The sequence below is a fragment of the Octopus bimaculoides genome, chromosome 5 (genome assembly GCF_001194135.2).
Source record: "Octopus bimaculoides isolate UCB-OBI-ISO-001 chromosome 5, ASM119413v2, whole genome shotgun sequence".
Lineage (NCBI taxonomy): Eukaryota > Metazoa > Mollusca > Cephalopoda > Octopoda > Octopodidae > Octopus > Octopus bimaculoides.
This window is the reverse complement of record NC_068985.1, coordinates 42435231-42436576: the sequence shown is the minus strand read 5'-3', so window position 1 is coordinate 42436576 and position 1346 is coordinate 42435231. Positions and strand designations below refer to the sequence as shown.

Sequence of the window (1346 nt, the reverse complement as noted above, 5' to 3'; positions counted from 1 at the left end):
GATGATAAGTCGTGTAGGAGGATTTTTTTGAAATTCTTTCCTGAAGATATCGATCCAACATTGTGCACACATATTTCTTATGCATTTGCTAACATCGTCGATAACGCATTAGTTGCGTACGAATGGAATGACGAAAACGGCGAGTGGTTAACCGGAATGTGAGTTACTTATAATATATATTTTTTATTGTGATAATACATAGGAAACACGCAACCAATTAAATCCAACAAGAACTCAGTATTTATAGAAACTTTCAAAATACTAATATGGTCCAAGAATAAGAATCTTAGCTTTCTTTGGACCAGACTCCCCAGCAAAGAACCGAGTGAATCATAAACTAGTGTTAAAAGCAAGGAGAAAACTATATTTAATGAATGTTACGATCGGTTTCAGTGTTCAGTTGAAGTTACCATGTGAATCTTCAGAAGCCATTCCAGGAAAGACCTTCATAGACCTAAGTCTTGTTATTTATCTAACCCATGTTCTGACAATATGTGATGTCTGAGTGCAACTGGTTAGCATACTTGGATAAAATATCATCATTCTTGAAAGAAGATTGTGTTGGGACTTTTTTGAAATCGTGAAACAGTAGACTTCAAAGAAACTCATAATGATTTGCTTCGGTAAATAGTCGTTTGTTTGCAAATTGAATCGGTCTAGCAAAGAACTGGATAAACACAGAGGAATGTAACAACATGAAGTTCAATGTGTTGAACAGAGTTGGGTATGATGGTATTGGTGCAGAATACTTCTTGTAACACGCTATAGAACTGTGGTGTACATCACTGTTATTAATTAAGTTATTGGTTCTAAGAGAGAGAAAACAAAATCAAATACAGGGTATTTGTATTCCGAACAAATGTTTAAAACTAGAAAATGTAAACCATCGAGACAAGTTTTTCACAGCCTAGTTATCTCCATAAACTATAGCAATCGAAAGGAATAGATTAGAGGGGAAACTAGTTAGCAAATTAGAAGAGGCGATTAGAAGGGCATCGCATCCGATGTGTTAGCGGCGAGAATGGCCCTTGACCATTTCTTCGAAGCGAAACACGAAGGTTGCGTTGTCAGAGCTAAGGCCCGTGCGCTTAAACATGAAGGAACTAAAGCTGTTCGACGGGCCCGAACGATGGAGACGCGACATGGTGACAAAACCATGATCAGGTCTTTGACGGATCGGGCGCGAGACAGGCGTGTATTATTCGGCTCCCAGCAGATGTGTGCAGCTTTTCAGCAGCACTTCGTGTGGCTGTTTTGGGAGGGCGAATGGGTCGACGATGGTAGTGGACTTTAGTTCGTACCTAGACGGCTTGCCGCGGCTCTCAGCAGCTTACGCGAAGTTATGT

At 39.9% G+C, this 1346-nt stretch overlaps 1 protein-coding gene across 1 annotated transcript in view; it reads left to right on the top strand.

Annotated features, from left to right (window-relative positions):
• The first annotated feature begins 34 nt into the window (after positions 1-34).
• LOC106876066 (chitotriosidase-1) overlaps positions 35-1346 on the top strand; it is a 28220-nt gene continuing 26908 nt past the window's right edge. The window contains exon 1 of the mRNA XM_014924473.2: positions 35-158. Within this exon, the coding sequence (XP_014779959.1) occupies positions 157-158 (2 nt within the window). The 5' untranslated portion in view covers positions 35-156. The remainder of the gene's footprint in view (positions 159-1346) is intronic.